Source organism: Malus sylvestris, chromosome 9, assembly GCF_916048215.2.
Source record: "Malus sylvestris chromosome 9, drMalSylv7.2, whole genome shotgun sequence".
In the NCBI taxonomy this organism is placed as follows: Eukaryota; Viridiplantae; Streptophyta; class Magnoliopsida; order Rosales; family Rosaceae; genus Malus; species Malus sylvestris.
In genome coordinates, this window is record NC_062268.1 from 14,263,189 (window position 1) to 14,280,214 (window position 17,026).

The window sequence follows — 17,026 nt, forward strand, 5'->3', positions numbered from 1 at the left end:
TTTGGTTGGAATAGTTTTTTTTTTTTTTTTTTTTTTGAACAAACGATATTATCTACACTAAAAGAGAGGGGATGTGCTTAGCCTCACCTTGAGATGAATAAATCAAAGTAGAGGTGTGGAGAAGAAGACAAGAGGTTTGCAAAAATCCATTTCTCTTTATTAAAAATGTAGTCTACTTTGTCGAAATCACTAGAAGGTGCTTTTATAATGGATATGTATGGCTCGTTTAAAAGTACTTTTAAAATAATTAAAATCACTTTTGGTGAAAATATTTTGAAACCAATCCTTAGTTAAAATTTAAGTGAATTCTAGAAAAACACATAACTGGTGCTTCCTGTACTTCAAATGTTTTGGGACCCAAAAACATTTTCTCTAAAAATAATTTTAATCATTTTAAAAGCAATTCTAAATGAGCTTGTATCTTAAGTTTTTCATTCAATTGTCATAAACTTATCTTAAACAATAATACTATTAATTTGACACACAAAACTGTTACACTTAACTAACATGAGTTTCAATTTTGTGTTATTAACACACTTTCAACCCTCACACTTCAATTTTTTTTAAGATCTGAAGTTTGAAGATTTGAGGCGCATGTAATTTTGATTTGTCATGTCGCCATCAGCCTATCCCACATAGGAGGAAATAATCTATGCAGCCCACGTATTGTATTTGTATTTGTTAAGTTGCAACTGGCAAGCTCGTTAACGACCCCGTCATAGTATTTGACAATTTGGAGGGAGAGACGGTTAGGTCGGGCGAGTAAGTTTTGAAAGGTAGTTAAACCCAACGGCTCTTCCTCCCTCCCTTCCTTCCTCTTCCTACCCAGTTCTTCCATCTCTCTCTCTCTCTCTCTCTCTCTCTCTCTCTCTCTCTCTCACAATCAATAACCAATCAAGGGGAAATGGCGCGGCTCGAATTAAGCCACTCATCTTCCGCTTTGCGCTCAACAAACAGTCAGCTACCAAATCAATTAATTAGATGGAGGAAGATTTGTCAAAAGGAAACACTTAGTCATCACTTCTTTCCTTTTATTATAACAGCATATAGCTTCTGCTTCCTCACTCTTGTCTGTACCCAATTCAGCAGAGCAAGAGGAGGAGCATAAAAGCCTCATCTCTTTTGCTCTTCCCCAAGTGCTCACTCGGGTACTTCTCGATTTTCGACGTCTTTCAATCATCAGTAAGTACAATTGTCAAGTTCCAACTAAGTTGTGAATCCCAGTTGTGGGTTGCATTTATATTCTTGTTTGTCTGTGTTGGTTCTGTGCATGATGCTAATTAATGAGTTGGGCAGATGGGATTTGTTCTTAATGGTGATTAAGGGTCTTAGTTATTTGGTTAGTGATGATAGGCCTAACCTAACTGCTCGACATTGATGTTAATGTGAAATTCTTGTCAGTTTGTGGAAGTGATGCAGAAGTTAGACATGGGTTTTGAATTCTGTGTTTGCACAAACTGATTGACATAGTGATTCACTCAAATGCCACTTATATCAGAAATTTTCAAAACTTTTAATATTGAAACTAGTTAGAATTCGGTATGATCATTAGGGAATGCAGTGATTGCTTTTCGTTTTTTTTTTTTTCGATTGGTAAGATTTGAACCTAAGGCCTATTCTGTTTAATGGTTTTTCTGTTTTTCTCTAAATCATGATGCCAATTTTGTACCTACTTAATTGTGGCATCGTTGCCTGGCTAATGTCGCAACGCACATTTGATCAATTCAGGATTTGAAAGCTTGAATCATGGCTGAAGATCTGGATAAACCATTGTTGGATCCTGAAAATTTCAACCGGGAGGGTATCGATTTGGTAGGTTATGCATTAGTTACACTACAACAACCACCACATTTTGGAATCATTTCTTGCAATAGCATTTTATAACACTTCCAATATATAACAGGAACGCTTACCATTGGGAGAAGTTTTCGAACAACTGAGGACATCACCACAAGGTCTTTCAACAGAAGATGCCGAAGTCAGATTGCAGATTTTTGGATTTAACAAGCTTGAAGAGAAAACGGTCAGCAATGCAGTTCCTAAACATGCTTTCTTTAGATTCATCACTTAAGTTCTTCCTAGCATAATTAAATGTTCGTCTATTAATTTCAATGCAGGAGAACAAATTTTTGAAGTTCCTTAGTTTTATGTGGAACCCCTTGTCATGGGTTATGGAAGCTGCAGCTGTAATGGCGCTTGTCCTCGCTAATGGTGGAGTAAGTAGACTCTTACACTGAGTATTCATTTTCGATTCAGGGCAATGTAAATTCCGATTTATAACTTTGTACTGTAATGAAATGTTATTTCCAGGGTGAGGGTCCTGATTGGCAGGACTTTGTAGGGATTGTTATCCTGCTAATCATCAACTCAACGATTAGTTTCATAGAGGAGAATAATGCAGGGAATGCTGCATCAGCTCTAATGGATCGCTTAGCTCCAAAGACAAGGGTATGCCGGTTTACTTGATGCCTTTGGCTCAGAGAATATCGTCTTCAGGCAGAGGATAGCTTATTAGCTCACGTCGTTTATGCAGGTTCTTAGAGATGGGCGCTGGACAGAGCAAGATGCATCTATTTTAGTACCAGGTGACATAATTAGCATTAAGCTCGGGGACATAATTCCGGCTGATGCTCGTCTGCTTGAAGGAGATCCCCTGAAAGTTGACCAGGCAAGTGCTTGAAAAGCCAGCTTTTGTTGATAAATGGATATCTGATTGATATGCTTGTAATTTTTCGATATAAATTTAATATGAATCCGGAAATGAAGTAGTATTGTTGAATTTGTTTCTGGCAGTCAGCTCTTACAGGAGAGTCTCTAGCTGTCACCAAGAAGACAGGTGATGAAGTATTTTCTGGTTCAACGTGTAAGCATGGAGAGATTGAAGCTGTTGTGATCGCAACCGGAGTTAACTCCTTTTTCGGAAGGGCAGCACATTTGGTGGACTCCACTGAAGTTGTTGGACATTTCCAGCAGGTAATTAAATAGCCTAACATGCACCTCATGATGGTTCAAAAGTTGAAATCGTGATGTTACATCAGTAACGTGATTTTTCTGCAGGTACTTACCGCCATTGGGAATTTCTGCATTTGCTCTATTGCTGTGGGAATGATTCTTGAAATCATTGTCATGTTCCCAGTACAGCACCGCTCTTACAGGGATGGAATCAACAACCTCCTTGTTCTCTTAATTGGAGGAATTCCGATCGCTATGCCAACGGTGTTATCTGTCACACTTGCCATTGGTTCTCATCGACTTTCTCAACAGGTGCATCTCTTAATAGCTTCGAGTCCATGATATTGTGGAACCTTCAAGAAATTTTATGCTTCTAAAGAAATCTATCAACTTATATACCATAATCTGAAATATTCACACTGACATTGTTTGCATACCTTCTGTCTTTTATTTTGCGACTTAGGGTGCCATTACGAAAAGGATGACAGCAATTGAAGAGATGGCAGGAATGGATGTCCTCTGCAGTGACAAAACCGGAACTCTCACTCTGAATCGCCTCACTGTTGATAGAAACCTAGTCGAGGTATGAAAGCTGACTCCGTGATAATTACTTAATTCTAGCAGTTAGTTTGTTCCATGCAAGTAATCTTCGAACCATGTAGGCAAATTTTAATATTAGGTGTCCTTGATATGGCATGTTTGGTATAGATACATAAAAAACATATTATTTGCAGGTTTTCAACAAAGATCTAGATAAAGACGCGGTTATCATGTTTGCAGCCAGAGCAGCTAGACTGGAGAACCAGGACGCTATTGATGCAGCCATCGTCAATATGCTTGCTGATCCGAAGGAGGTAGGGATATAGGATTACACTTGAACCCCGTTGTTTTGTTTGTTTTCTGTTCTATGCTGCTAGTCACTTATGCATAAAATTACCCTTTCATCTATAGGCACGGGCGGGTATTACAGAAGTGCATTTTCTGCCCTTCAATCCGGTGGACAAGCGTACTGCTATTACATACATTGATATGGAAGGTAAATGGTATCGGGCTAGCAAAGGAGCTCCGGAACAGGTACTGATGTGTTAGGAGAACAAGAACCCTAAACTTAACTTGTTTCTCAAGTATTCTTCCCTTTAATGTATAGACTTTTAATGTTGTAGTGAGGAAAGAACTGAAAGCAAAATTAGGTTTACAATTTATAAGTTATAGCTGTAGCAGTGCAGAAAACATGAATTCTATTGTTTTTTGTTTTTATTGTCATCCTGAAATCAGATTCTAGATCTATGCCCGGACAAAGACAAGATTGCTGGAAGGGTGCATTCCATTATTGACAAATTCGCCGAAAGGGGATTGCGGTCTCTTGGAGTTGCTTATCAGGTATGCCAGACAACCTATGTTCTAAATTTGGGTAACAATAGTTTTTTCGAGCACCGGTTGAAATTTCTGACATTTTACAACTCCCAAATTGTGCTACTGCCAGGAAGTTCCCGAAAAAACTAAGGATAGCCCTGGAGGTCCATGGATATTTGCTGGGTTGTTGCCCTTGTTTGATCCTCCAAGGCATGACAGTGCTGAGACCATCCGTAGAGCGCTTAACCTCGGAGTCTGTGTGAAGATGATTACAGGTACATTTTTATGCATCATCTTGACCTCACATACAGTTGTGATTGTCATCTTTTTGACTGAAATAAAAAACCCTTGAGCATAAATGTCAAGGATAGATACTGATTCTTGAGTTGTTCTCACATTAGGTGATCAGTTGGCAATTGCAAAGGAAACAGGGCGGCGACTTGGTATGGGAACAAACATGTATCCCTCCTCTTCCTTATTAGGCCGCCATGTAGAAGAACATGAAGCTCTTCCGGTGGAAGACTTGATTGAGAAGGCTGATGGCTTTGCTGGTGTCTTCCCTGGTAATTAACTGAACTCCTATCTCACGAATTAAGTACATTCTCTCTAAATCACTCAATTAGCTTATCCTTGCTGTGCAACTTTCAGAACACAAGTATGAAATCGTAAAGATTTTACAAGAAAAGAAGCACGTCGTTGGGATGACTGGAGACGGAGTTAACGATGCACCTGCTTTAAAGAAAGCAGACATTGGTATAGCAGTGGCAGATGCCACAGATGCTGCAAGAAGTGCTTCTGATATAGTCTTAACTGAGCCTGGATTGAGTGTGATAGTCAGTGCGGTCCTCACCAGTCGCGCTATATTCCAAAGAATGAAGAATTACACGGTTGAGTAGCAATCTTTTTCTTCTTTCTTTGTTTGCCTTTGTTCTCTGTTTCTGCATTATTTCGATAGTAAACTGATTAGTTTGTGTGAATACGCAGATATATGCTGTCTCCATAACCATTAGGATTGTGGTATGTTTCTATTTATGTCTCAATCTTCAATTTATTTTTTTAGACTTGAAGCTAAGTCTTTCAAGATTGGTTACGTTTCAACTTTCCATAGTGTTTTAAACTTCATCCTTCTGCAGCTTGGTTTCGTGCTTCTTGCATTGATCTGGGAATATGACTTCCCACCTTTCATGGTTCTGATAATAGCCATACTGAATGACGGTAATATATTGAACTGCGTTAGCGTTAATATTGATTCCTTTTATTCTAATAGGATCAAGCAACATTCAAAAAGAAATTTAAGATCATGTGGAAGAATATTAAGAAAAATATAACAGATGCAAACGAATTTGGACATCATTTATGTTTAGACATTCACAGACAATTATCGAAAATGAGTACTTGACAGTATTTAAATTTTAAATGCAGGAACCATCATGACAATTTCGCAGGATCGCGTAAAGCCCTCCCCAAAGCCTGATAGTTGGAAGCTGAAAGAGATATTTGCTACTGGCATTGTCATTGGCACATACCTTGCTTTAGTTACGGTATTATTCTACTGGGTTGTTGTTGAAACTGACTTCTTTGAGGTATGAAACACAAATGCTGCTTACTGACTTTGTTTTCTAAGATCCTCTGCAAAATAAGCCGCAGAAGATACATTAACTCGGTTTACCTTTACGATGCTTACTGATTTTATATCGCTTACAGAGCACCTTCAATGTAAGAGATTTATCGAGCAGTAGTGAGGAAGTTTCATCTGCTGTATATCTGCAAGTCAGTATCATCAGCCAGGCTCTCATATTTGTGACAAGAAGCCAGGGGTGGTCATTTCTTGAGAGGCCCGGAACAATGTTGATGTGTGCTTTTGTGTTGGCTCAACTGGTATGCCTATTTCACTTGCATCTAAGAAAATTTCCGCACAATCTGAGTTACATTTCAGGAATTGAAAATTTGTTTCTATAAAATATTAGGTGGCAACTCTGATTGCTGTATATGCAAGAATCAGCTTTGCATATATCAGCGGCATTGGATGGGGATGGGCCGGTATCATCTGGTTGTACAGTGTGATTTTCTACATTCCTTTGGACATCATTAAATTCATAATTCGCTATGCATTGACCGGAGATGCCTGGAATCTGTTATTCGAAAGAAAGGTTTGTGCAATGTTCTAAGTTGCATTGAATTTTCTAGCATTCGACTTGAAATGCTAACTTCTGATTTCTATGTTGCTTTTTGATCTTCAACAGACAGCTTTTACTAGTAAGAAAGACTATGGGAAGGAAGATCGGGCGGCTAAATGGATACTTTCTCAGAAAAGCTTACAAGGGTTGCAAGACTTTGAGATCAACAGGAGCGGCAAGCGTTCTTCTTTGATTGCAGAACAGGCCAGGCGGCGCGCTGAAATTGCCAGGCTCGGGGAGATACACACTCTGAAAGGACATGTAGAATCTGTACTGAGGCTCAAGAATTTGGACCTGAGTGTCATGCAATCAGCCCATACAGTCTGAAGAAAATACACGGATATCTGCAAAACGTATCAATGTGTTATCGATACACTGAAGGCAAATTCAGCAGCATTTGCTCACATGATTGATGCTGAGTATCTGCAAAAGAGATTGACATTTGGGTTTTTGGTGATGGTCAGTTATATGGGTGCTAAAAGGTCAGAAAATCCATTAGCTTTTGTTGCAATTTTTATGTGTAATAAAATTAGGAAACTGCATACTAATAAACCACCTGACATGCACAGGGGAATTTTCTTTTTACTGGATCTGCTGTATTATTACGTATGGTTTGTTCTTTGTAAAAGAGTAATATACATATTGAATTTTTGTAGTTATTCAAAAGAAGATTGTTGCTACTGTGCCAAAGATTGAACTTGACGATGAATTGGAAGATGAATGGCATATTTGAGGTGATATTTTAGGCAAGAAGAGGTTCTAGTTTAATCGATTTTTCTCTGGATAGGACGTCCTTTCTTTACTAAAAGACGGACTGTCAATATGGTGTTGATAAGCCGTTGATAACATTAGTAATTAACATGTCGGTAGCAAAATGTATCATGTTATTGATACATTTTTTACAATATCGATACAGAATCCATCATTCAACAAATGACAGACTTCATGCACAGGGAATTCCAAATATTGCAATAACCAAACTTTCTAGTCTTTTTGGGGGGCTGAGATCTGGACATTTCAGAGGCAGAACCGAAATTGATCCGTTGGTGAAACTGTCAACAACAAAACTAACGTAAAACCAAAGCCAGAGACTAGGTACAGTTCTACTAGTTGAGTGCAGTAAATTACTTGGACTACAAGCCATATCATCATATGATCCAAGGCTGACGGCATTCAAATGACTCGACCTCATGAGTTTTAGACATCCGAACGAAGTGCCCCTTTCCCAGCTTCACGGAATTGATGTAATATGTAAGGGAATGTGCTGAGGTACCGGGAAACAGAAGTCCTGTCACTCGTACGAAAATGGAGAGCCACCCCTCTCGATACTCTGGTCCATGTGTGTAGCCCATTGCTAAGCTTCTTATCAGCTCCCAAACAGGATTCAGATATTCTGGTACTAGTTATTTCATTCCAAATTAACTGTTGCCTGGCTCATCCTCCAATCTCTTCAAAAATGCATGTCAAAGAAGAAAATAACAAAGTACTAGAAGAATAAGAAATTTAAAATATGTTGAGTTTTGGTTTCAATATTTGTTGTATATTTCATTATGAATGTTACAAGAGAGTGAAGGCAACTCTTATAGAGAGCCAAAAGAAAGCTACAATAGATTGTAGGATAACTACACAAACACAATCCCTAAAATCTGCCCTAACAAGTGGAAAAGAAAAAATCAAATTACAAGTAAAGAAGCTTTTACAAGCAACTAAGAAAGGTTGATGTAAGGTGAATGACAAGCTATGGAAAGTGACTGGTGAATGACAAGCTATGGAAATTGACTTTAGCCTATGATTTAGCTAAAATGAGGATGACAACTCATACATACAACCCATCCATACAAACCGGTTTCAATGCACCCCCTCAAGCTGGATCAAGGGGATTGATTGATCCAAGCTTGCACAGCAAACGCTGAAACTGAGTAGAGTCTAGTGCTTTTGTGAATAAATCAGCAAGTTGATCGTGGCTGCGTGTGAACACGGTGTCTATCACCTTGGATTGTACTTGAGCACGAATATAATGGCAGTCAACTTCAATATGTTTGGTCATTTCATGGAATACTAGATTTGAGGCAATGTGCATGGCAGCTTGGTTATCACAATACAAGGACATAGGTGCCATGCTTGTGAATTCGAGCTTAGAAAGAAGACCTTTCAACCATATAAGTTCACAGATTGTTGCTACCATAGCACTATACTCAGCTTCGGCACTAGATCGAGCAATAACAGTTTGTTTCTTGCTCTTCCAAGTGACAAGGTTCCCTCCAACAAATGTGCAAAAACCTGTTGTGGATTTTCGATCAAGGGCATTTCCAGCCCAGTCAGCATTTGTGTAGGCCAAGATGTGATTTGATCCATTGTTTTTCATAATTATCCCCATTTCTACTGAGCCCTTGAGATATCGAAGTATTCTCTTGACGATTTCCTGGTGAACTAGAGTAGGAGAGTGCATGAACTGACTGGCTAGGCTAACTGAATATGAGATATCAAGCCTAGTAATGGTGAGATAAATAAGTTTCCCAACCATTCGCTGATAAACACTAGGGTCCGAGAGAGGTTCACCTTTTTCATGCCACTGAAGTTTGCTAGCTAAGGGTGTCCGAGCTGGTTTACATTCCATCATGTTAGCTTCATCTAAAAGATCGAGAACATACTTTCTTTGATTCAAGAACAATCTCTTTGAAGAGGTAGCCACCTCAATTCCAAGAAAGTATTTCAAGGGCCCTAAGTCTTTAATGGCAATTTTTGGTGAAGTGACTGCTTAAGCGTCTTGATTTCACTTATATTGTCACCTGTAATAATTAGGTTGTAACATATATAAGCACAACCAATTTGCCAGCAATACTACTTCGAACAAACAAATAAGAGTCAGCATGACTCCTTTTAAACCCTGCAGCTTCAAGGACTGAACTAAGTTTTGAATACCAAGCTCAAGAGGACTGTTTGAGAGCATATATGGCTTTGTGAAGTCTGCAGACCTTGTTGGGTTCATTTTCTCTTGGATGACCAGGAGGCAACTTCATGTACACTTCTTCTTCAAGATCCCCATGAAGAAATGCATTCTTCACATCCATTTGGAATAAGGGCCATGCATTATTGACTGCCACAGACAATAATACCCTCACTGTGTTCATTTTGGCAACAGGAGCAAAGGTCTCCTTATAGTCAATGCCATAAGTTTGAGTAAAGCCTTGAGATACTAACCGTGCCTTATGTCTTTCAATGCTTCCATTGGAGTTAAATTTGGTCTTATATATCCACCTACTTCCCACAACCTTCTTGCCATTTGGAAGATCCACCACACTTTATGTCTGGTTGTCATTCAGAGCTTGAAACTCTTTAGTCATAGCATCTTGCCACTCAGGCATGCATATGGCTTCATGAAAATTCCTTGGTTCGAAAGTGGGGGACACTTTGTTAAGGAAAGAAGTATGTGAAGATGAGAATTTGTGATAAGAAATGGCTGTAGAGATAGGATGCCTCGCAGTGTAAGTAACATACTCTTGTAACCTCACTGGTGGATGTCTATCTTGTGTAGGATTTCTTCTTGGTGCACTTATAACTTGCTGATTTGGTTGAGCTTCTGATGGTTCAGAGGAGCTTGGCACTGCATCAATTACACTCTCAGTGAGTTGAGAATTATCAGTGTTGATATGAGCAGAAGTGACTTCATGAATTTCTACTGGAATAGGTAGTGGAAATAGGTCCATAAGATCTTCCATATTAGCATTAGTCTCCAACCCTTTGGGGAAATAAGGTGAATATTCATCAAATCGCACATCTTTAGAGACTGCCAACTTCCCCGTGTTAGGGTTGTACACTTTGTAACCCTTTTGAGAACTGGCGTATCCCATAAACACACATTTGACAGCTCGAGGGTCGAGTTTGTCACGATGGAGAGCTTGAATGTGCACATAACAAGTACAACCAAAGGTTCTGAGGTGAGACAAGCTTATAGGCCTACCCTTCATGACTTCAAAAGGAGATTTAGTATTCAACACCCGAGTTGGCAGTCTATTAATGATGTACATGGCAGTGAGTAGAGCTTAAGACAAAATTTCTTATGAACATTCATTTGGATCATAAGTGATCGAGTCTTCTCCAATAAATCTTGAATCTTTCTCTCTGCCACACCATTTTGTTGTCACAGCTAGTTTGATGCAAAATGCCATGATTGCTCAAGTAATTACTCATGTTATTGGAAGTGTACTCAGTACCATTATCTGATCTTAACATATATAACTTAGATGAAAATTGATTGGTGATTAGGTTGTGAAAGTCCTTAAAAGCATCAAACAAATCACTTTTAAGTTTTAAAAGATACAACCAGGTTACTCTAGAATAGTCATCAATAAATGTAACATAATATCTATACCCATCAAAGGATTTTACACGAGAAGGCCCCAAATATCAGAGTGAACAAGCTCAAAAAGTTTACTAGTTCTAGAATTAAAGGAAACAAAAGAAAGTCTAGTGGCTTTTGACATTTGACAAGTTTCACACTCCAGTGTGTTTTTACAAAAAAAAGGGAAACAACTTGGTCATCACATGTTCTGACGGATGGGCAAGGCGTTGATGCCAAAGTTGGTGTTCCTGAACTTGACTTAAGTTGACACTGAGCTCTTTGACAAAATTGGACTCCTTTGAGAGATAGTAGAGTCCATTCTAGAAGAACCCTTCACCAATCTTCTTCTGAGTAACTCAGTCCTGAAACACAACATTGTGAGAGGAAAATATGGCAAGACAGTCTAAGGTTTTTGTGATTTTTCCTATTGACAAGAGCTGAAAAGGAAAAGAAGATACATATAGAGCAGTGGAATCAGTATGCTCACTTAGCAATCTAATCTTTCCTTTCCCTAGAATAGGTTCCCCTTTCCCATTTGCAACAGATACATGAATTGGATCAATAGTTCTTTGAAAATCGGGGAGACTAGAGGGTTTATTAGTTATATGATCAGTGGAACCAGAGTCAAGAATCCAAAAATCATGTGTAACATTTGCATTAAGAGCAGTGAAAATGGCACTAATAATACCTGGAATATTGCCTTTCAATGTGTTCTCCGAGTCAGCCAAGAATCTAACAAATTTCCCTAGCATTGCAGTAGGGTTTTCAGGTGTCATTTCATTAGGTTCAGTGCTTCCTTGCTTCTTTTGAAGAAAAACAGCAAACTCGTTGATCAAGGACACAGGATTTGTTGAGAAATTGGCCATCCCATCAGTTGAGGAACAAGCTGAATGAAATGCTTTTAGAGTGACTCCACCCTTCCCATCTTTAATCATCATGCCTTCCCTATCAAACTTAGGCTTTAACTCCGGATGAAGAATCCAACATTTTTCTCTCAAATGTTCTTTCATGTTGCAATAAGAACATTTCCAGTCTGCTTTCTTACCAAGCACTCTATCACCAGTTGCTTTGTGATTTGTCATGAAAACCCTAACTTCAGAGTTGGATTTAGGCTCAACGTTCATCACTCTTCGTCGAGTTTCCTCTTTCTGGACTACATGGCACACACTGGCAAAGGAGGGCATCTCTTGAGTATTAACAAGTGACTACACAGGTCTTCATACTCCACTCCCAAGCTTGCTAAGAGTTGAAAAACCTTGTCTTCATCAGCCCTCTTCAGTAGCACAGCGGAATCAGTCGTGTGTAGACGATACATATCGAGTTCATTCCACATGGATTTCATACTTCCAAGGTGTTGAACAAATGAGTGATCACCTTGCTTTAAACTAGCCACACTCTTCTTCAGTTGAAAGATGCGAACTGAGTTGTTTTGGCTGCCATACATGTCTTTGACAGACTCCCATAGGAGAAGGGAAGACTCTGAGTAGCTGAAAAACTCAGACAGTTTTGGCTCCATGGAGTTAAGTAACCAGGACATGACCAGCAGATCAGTAGCATGCCATGCATCGTAAGTTGGTGAAGTGGATTCTGGGGCTCAGAGCTTCCATTGATAAACCCCAGCTTCGATCTTCCTCCTAGAGCAAGTGACACAGCTCTTGACCAAGGAAGGTAGTTGAACTCGTTCAATAGCACCGAACAGAGTCGTTGATTTGGATTGTTCTCAACCCCTTGGGTTAAGTTTGGGGAGGAGGATGAGGCACTGTCGGCACTAGACACATTTTCTTTTGTCATCTCTATCGATGATGAGAAAATGAAGAAGTAAAAAAAATGAACAGAGTCAAGACCCTATGGTTCCTACTCTGATACCATGTTGAGTTTTGGTTTCAATATTTGTTATATATTTCATTATGAATGTTACAAGAGAGTGAAGACAACTCTTATAGAGAGTCAAAAGAAAGCTACAATAGATTGTAAGATAACTATACAAACACAATCCCTAAAATCTGTCATAACAAGTGGAAAAGCAAAAACCAAATTACAAGTAAAGAAGCTTTTACAAGCAACTAAGAAAGGTTGATGTAAGGTGAATGACAAGCTATGAAAAGGTTGATGTAAGGTGAATGACAAGTTATGGAAAGTGACTAGTGAATGACAAGCTATGGAAAGTGAATTTAGCCTATGACTTAGCTAAAGTGAGGATGACAACTCATACATACAACCCATCCATACAAACCGGTTTCAATAAAATATATACGAGAGAAGGGTGCAGAATCACTATTTTGGAGTGCTAACAACAATTTCTTAAATGGAGTGTAAAATCAAAGGCTTGAATAGTGAAAATTTACAAGTTCGATGTAACAACTGTCATAGTGAAGGCATACCCCAAAATGCTTAAACATGAAGTTTTCGTAATCATAAGGCAACCGGGGCAGGGGATCATTGCAGTAGACAACCCTGAAGTGCTTTGGGATTGGGCTACCCAAACTCGTGTCCACATACCTCGCCAGCTGCCTATCCCCTACCCTAGGCTGTCCAAATGTGTACACACCTAACAACCTTTGCATCACCTTCATTTCCTCATGCAACACCAGAACTGACGTGAACAATATGGTAAGCGCTCCGCCGAGGCTATGCCCCGTGACTACAAATTTTGCATTTTTGTGGTAATCCCTTGAGCTTTCTTCTTACAACATAGTATGCCTTGGGGCCTGCGGAAGAACTTCTGCTTTCATTCTCTTTGTGTTTCATTTGAAGGTCGTTTCGAAGGGTTACAACAGTAGTTCTGTTCCCCAAGCTGGCTTCTGGGAATCCCATGTGTACTTTCCCCACATTGGAAATTTCATACCAAGAGTAGTCAAATTCGGTACTCCAAATATTGGCGTAAAAACCTTTTTACTAAAAAGGTTCCCTTCCCTGGAAGCTGATCAATATCAGATTTGCATCTTTAGGCTTGTCACAAAGTATGAACAAGTTTGTAGACATCTGCTTGCGAAAATCTAATCATATCATCATCCAAAACGGGAGAGGAAAAATGAATTGGACTTATGAAGCTCATAACTTTGAAATTTTTTATGACCAAAATGTTCAAAATGTAGTTCTTACCATTCCAGCAACTGCAGAAGTCCACAAAATGCATCTGCATCATTGGAAGCTCAAATCTAAACTAGTTAGTATTTAAGAAAAATGAAGAGAGAACCGAAGAAGAATAGAATACGTGAAATGATTTCCGCACTCCTTTTTTTTCCCTGTAGCCCTTTCTTTTCTTTTCTCTTTTTCCTTTTTTTTTTTTTTTTTTTTTTTTTTAGCTTTTAGGTTGAATAAATTAAAGTAAGAATTAAGGGACAGAAACAAAGAGAGGAGTGTAGAGGGAGAAACGAGAGCTTGGAGTTCATTTCCCATAGATATAACTTGCCTTCCAATTGTCTACCACAACTTTTCTAATGACTTTGTCATTCTCATATGCTAACTTGGAAGCCATAATGCAGAGGTCCATAAGAGTCGGATTCCCCAATTTCACGCTTGTTCCTTCAGAAATAGAAGCAACTATGTCTTTTGCTAAGTCTTCACCCTTGCGGAGGTCTACCCTCCCATCTAAGTGACCAAATATTCTTATGAAAGTCTTTGTGTCCCTCTGCGGCACCATCACTTTTCCTGCTTCACCATTCAACATTAAAGCATATGTGTAGGTAGGCACAAATTGAATAGAAAGATATGTACAAAAGTTCCAAGAGCATTAATTCTGCATATATGACTACTTTTCTCCCTTGTATACAAAAGATTTCCAGTCGCCATGAACTGAATGTTTAGCATGTTGATATGCAGTCCCAGAGGGTCCTGTCAACGCGTTGAGAAAACCTAGATTCTACTGCATTTTCTTTAACTTCAATCCCTTTTGTCGATATGATTGATTGTTAAAAAGTGTGAAATCATCATTTAGAACTTAGACCTTACACCTAATATTGAAGCTCTAAAGGGTTGTATAACCTAACTAAATAACCAATAATGTTAATAAATAAGGGCACATTGAAGAAAACTGAAAAGAAGTGAGGTTTTCTCAACATATCGTCTATTTAAGAAAGATAGGACGTTCTGCACAAAGAATCTCTTTATCTAAGTTTGAGTTATATTTTGCTAGTGTGGCCATTGGGACACCCAATACATGAATAGTCTGATAACATGTTAAAAAGTGAACATTCAACCTCAAGTTATTACTATATTCTAAACTTGGAACATTTGGTTTTTATTTTTATTTTTAATGTAATTATGCGCTATGGTGTGGGTTTGTGAGTTTGGATCATACACAGGCTTTGGTGTGGATTTGTGGGTTTGGCCCTTTGCTGTGGATTTGTGGGTTTGGCCTTATGGTGATCTTTGACTAGAGTAATGTCTTTGTCTGTTTAGGTTTATACTAGGCCTGACACAATCAGCTATAACTCATTTACGTGATCTGGTTTCTTTTTAGGGTTAATGGTTTCATTAGTAGGACAAGTTCAATTTCATCAAATATTCATAGAGGGTTGAATGCCAAAATATGCAAGCACACTTAGTTGTATTGTTGTTGAAAACAAATGTTTTTTTCTTAATATTGTTTTAATTTCATTTTGAGGAGAGAATAAACAAGAATTCTTTTTTTTATTCTTTTTTATTTTTTTTGCACAAATATATGGTATTAAAATTTTTAGTAAATTTTTTTATTTACATGATAAATTTCTTGACCCGCCGCAATGCGCGGGCATGAATACTTGTTTTAACTGTTATGTAAGCCTTAGTTCCCACATGAGATTCATACTCACAACAGTACCGACAAAGTTCTCCTAAAAAAATTGTTTATGTTATGTTTTAGCTAGTAGAAGGGTACAGATAATAAACATGAGATAGTATTTACCTTGAAGCAGATTGTAAAGTAAGCCAAAACTGTATCCATTTTGAAAGACGAAGTTGAGGAGGAAGTCGAGGAGGAAGCCAGCCAACTCCATAGGCTTCCAGAAAAGTGTGATGATTTTGCTGACAACGACGGTCACTGCCATGCCCCATCTGTGCTCCTCCGCAACCCTCGCCACCAGTTCTTGGTCTGAGCTCTCAAAGAACTCAACACCACTGCCTATGTCTCCGAACATTGTGTACTTAAACAAATCCCACAGCCCTCCTTTATCTGGCCTGAAGATCAGATAGCTGAGCTCATCGTCGTCCTCAAAAATTCCATGGCTTTGGCACTCTTGGTACTTAGTACCCTTTGGATTGTTTTAGATAGAAACAAGATCGTTGGCCGAGTCTTGTAGTGTGTGTTTATAACTAAGCACAACAAATACGAGAATTGTAATGTTCGACCCATAAAGAGAGAGATCAATGGGGTTGTTTATATTTGATACTTTTTGGAAAGAAAAGAAAAATATGACAAAAGGATGGCAAAGGCTCTTATGCGAGCTGCAGTGTGCATAATTGCATGCAGCAGTAAGGGGCACGATGCAATCACCAAAAGTGCTGTGCTTCTTTGTACGTGTGTATTTTGCAGGTAGGCTTCTTTGTACGTGTGTATTCTGCAGGAAGGGTTTAATCATGTGTCACATTTCTTCTAGATATTAGAGCGAAAAATTACCTATATCCCCCAATTACCCTTTTATAGAAAAACGAAAACTATATACGTGTCAGCACAAACGAATATTCAAACTCAAGACATTTTTCAACGTTTGCAAAGTATATGCCACCAGAAAGTAAGAGAGGCATGGATGGGTTCCAGTCGGAAAAGAACAAATTCTTTCAGGTACCTACGCAGACGGGACGGAACGGGACGAAACGAAACGGAACGAAACCTTATATTTGGTGCGTGCAGGATGAAATGGGACAATTGTTCCGTTCTGCGTTTGGTAAGCGCATGACGGCACAGAACCAAAAGATTAAATGACTAACTTAACCTTGTTCCGCCTGTTGTTTGGTACAATTTTTATGCATGGAACGAAACGGAACAGTTTTTTTTTTTTAACTTGTTCATATTCAATTTAAAGGTATGACTAAATGGTAAAACAAAGTGAAGCATCAGTTTTTTGAATAAATAATCATTGGTTCAAAACTACTTCAAAAGCACCAATCCAAACTCTAAGTAGGTCTCATAAATCTAATTAAATATTTCTATGTAGATTTAAAATATTTAATAATAAAAAATAATTTTATTTTTATATAATTAAAACTTAAAAAATAAAAGAGA

At 38.5% G+C, this 17,026-nt stretch overlaps 1 protein-coding gene and 1 pseudogene across 1 annotated transcript; one reads left to right on the forward strand and one right to left on the reverse strand.

Annotated features, from left to right (window-relative positions):
* The first annotated feature begins 1,014 nt into the window (after nt 1-1,014).
* Nucleotides 1,015-7,172, forward strand: LOC126582143 (ATPase 10, plasma membrane-type-like). Its single transcript, XM_050246157.1, has 21 exons — nt 1,015-1,182; nt 1,729-1,812; nt 1,904-2,023; nt 2,118-2,216; nt 2,311-2,448; nt 2,534-2,672; nt 2,798-2,973; nt 3,058-3,264; nt 3,416-3,535; nt 3,687-3,806; nt 3,904-4,026; nt 4,228-4,332; nt 4,436-4,580; nt 4,707-4,868; nt 4,954-5,192; nt 5,290-5,322; nt 5,439-5,520; nt 5,728-5,888; nt 6,010-6,183; nt 6,273-6,455; nt 6,549-7,172. Exons 2-21 carry the CDS (start codon nt 1,747-1,749, stop codon nt 6,807-6,809), a joined length of 2,853 nt encoding a protein of 950 aa, XP_050102114.1. The 5' UTR covers nt 1,015-1,182; nt 1,729-1,746; the 3' UTR covers nt 6,810-7,172.
* Nucleotides 7,173-7,483: 311 nt separating this feature from the next.
* Nucleotides 7,484-15,956, reverse strand: LOC126582144 (triacylglycerol lipase OBL1-like; annotated as a pseudogene).
* Between the last annotated feature and the right edge of the window lie 1,070 nt (nt 15,957-17,026).

What these genes read in the sequence shown, in the direction of transcription:
- LOC126582143 (XM_050246157.1), top strand. Translation starts at nt 1,747, where the DNA reads ATGGCTGAAGATCTGGATAAACCATTGTTGGATCCTGAAAATTTCAAC. An exon ending in TTGTCCTCGCTAATGGTGGA is followed by an intron (nt 2,217 to 2,310) that starts GTAAGTAGACTC and finishes TGTTATTTCCAG; the next exon opens with GGTGAGGGTCCTGATTGGCA. An exon ending in ATCTGTTATTCGAAAGAAAG is followed by an intron (nt 6,456 to 6,548) that starts GTTTGTGCAATG and finishes GATCTTCAACAG; the next exon opens with ACAGCTTTTACTAGTAAGAA.